At 30.9% G+C, this 1,374-nt stretch overlaps 1 protein-coding gene across 1 annotated transcript; it reads right to left on the bottom strand.

The window, feature by feature from the left end:
- Positions 329-1,082, bottom strand: LOC107647635 (pectinesterase inhibitor 1-like). Its single transcript, XM_016351700.2, has one exon. It carries the CDS (start codon positions 996-998, stop codon positions 429-431), a length of 570 nt encoding a protein of 189 aa, XP_016207186.1. The 5' UTR covers positions 999-1,082; the 3' UTR covers positions 329-428.

The following is a 1,374-nucleotide window of genomic DNA, read 5'->3' on the forward strand; positions in this document are numbered from 1 at the left end:
ACAAATAAAAAGTAAAAATTAAATAAAATATATATTTTAAAAAATTAATTTTAATGTACTTTTGATTGACTATTTTAATTTGATGTAAGTATAAAACTTCGTCAAAATTAAATTTATTAAAAGATTACAAAGACTATTTTGACTAAGTACTTTCAAAATAAGAAAAAAGATTGATGAATGCACAACTTGCGATTTAGCATTTTAGATGTGGGCCTTTGTTTTTTTCCTTTTCAATATATTTTATGTTAGTAAAAAATTTTAACATTATGTTCTTTCTTGACACACACTACACATTCTATCAGTGAGATGTATTTCACATAATCACATGTAAGTCAAACTAAAAATTCATAATTTTATTTCATTACTAAAAGTAACTTTTACATAATATCCGTCACTAAGAAGTACAAACCGAATTAATTAACCTACAATTACTTATAAATACCCATCAAATAGTTAGAAATGGCAGTAATAATATCAGCAACTTGCTTTACATATTCAGCATATTTTGGTAGCGAAGAATGATCAGGAAAAACAGGATCAGTTGGTGAATCACCAAAAACACAACCATCAACCACCGTCTTAACACCAGAAGCAGCAACATTAACACCTTGGTAATCCTTTGCCTTCAGCATTTTCTCAGCGTAGTCCACCTCGTGTAATGCGCCTTCTTCGTCGAAATGTGTCAAACACAATTGGTAATGATTCTTCGCATCTGAATTAGTTGAATTTCTTATCAGAAACTTAATGAGGCTAATTGTGTTTGTAACGTTGGAACGAACAACACCAATTGTGTAATTTGCAAGGGTAATTAGATCTGCACGGTTTGTACCACCGGGTTTTGAGTTTAGAATTTTTGAACAAAGTGAAGGGTTTACGGTTATGTTGCAAATTTTGTTCACTTCAACAATTTTGTTGGTTGCATTTGAGGATTGAGCAAATAAAAGGAAGAGCAGCGCCACTAGAGAAGAGAGTAGCGAAGGTTTGATATCCATGGCCATGTTGAAAAGGAAAAAAATTACAGAGGATAATAATAGTAATTAATACAAACTATTTGATTATTTTAGTTTGATGATGTATCAAGAATTCAAGATGAACCTATTTATCAATATTCCCGAAAAATTAATTAGAATTTAGGTACGAAAGATTTTCCGCTTTATTCTGAAACTTGAGCAGTAATAAGTGGCCACTTGTCTTTTACACGGACCACGTTCTTTTAACCTTGAGGTGTCTTGTGTCACGTTGTACTGGCCATTAGGTTGCTAGAATTAACTTATTTAAAAGATGATTATCTATTTACTTAATATACTAAAACTGGATTTTTTTTCGACTAATAAAGGTGAAGTGTCGATCTTTCGTCACTCCATATTCCATATT

The sequence above is a fragment of the Arachis ipaensis genome, chromosome B06, assembly GCF_000816755.2.
Source record: "Arachis ipaensis cultivar K30076 chromosome B06, Araip1.1, whole genome shotgun sequence".
Taxonomy (NCBI): Eukaryota; Viridiplantae; Streptophyta; class Magnoliopsida; order Fabales; family Fabaceae; genus Arachis; species Arachis ipaensis.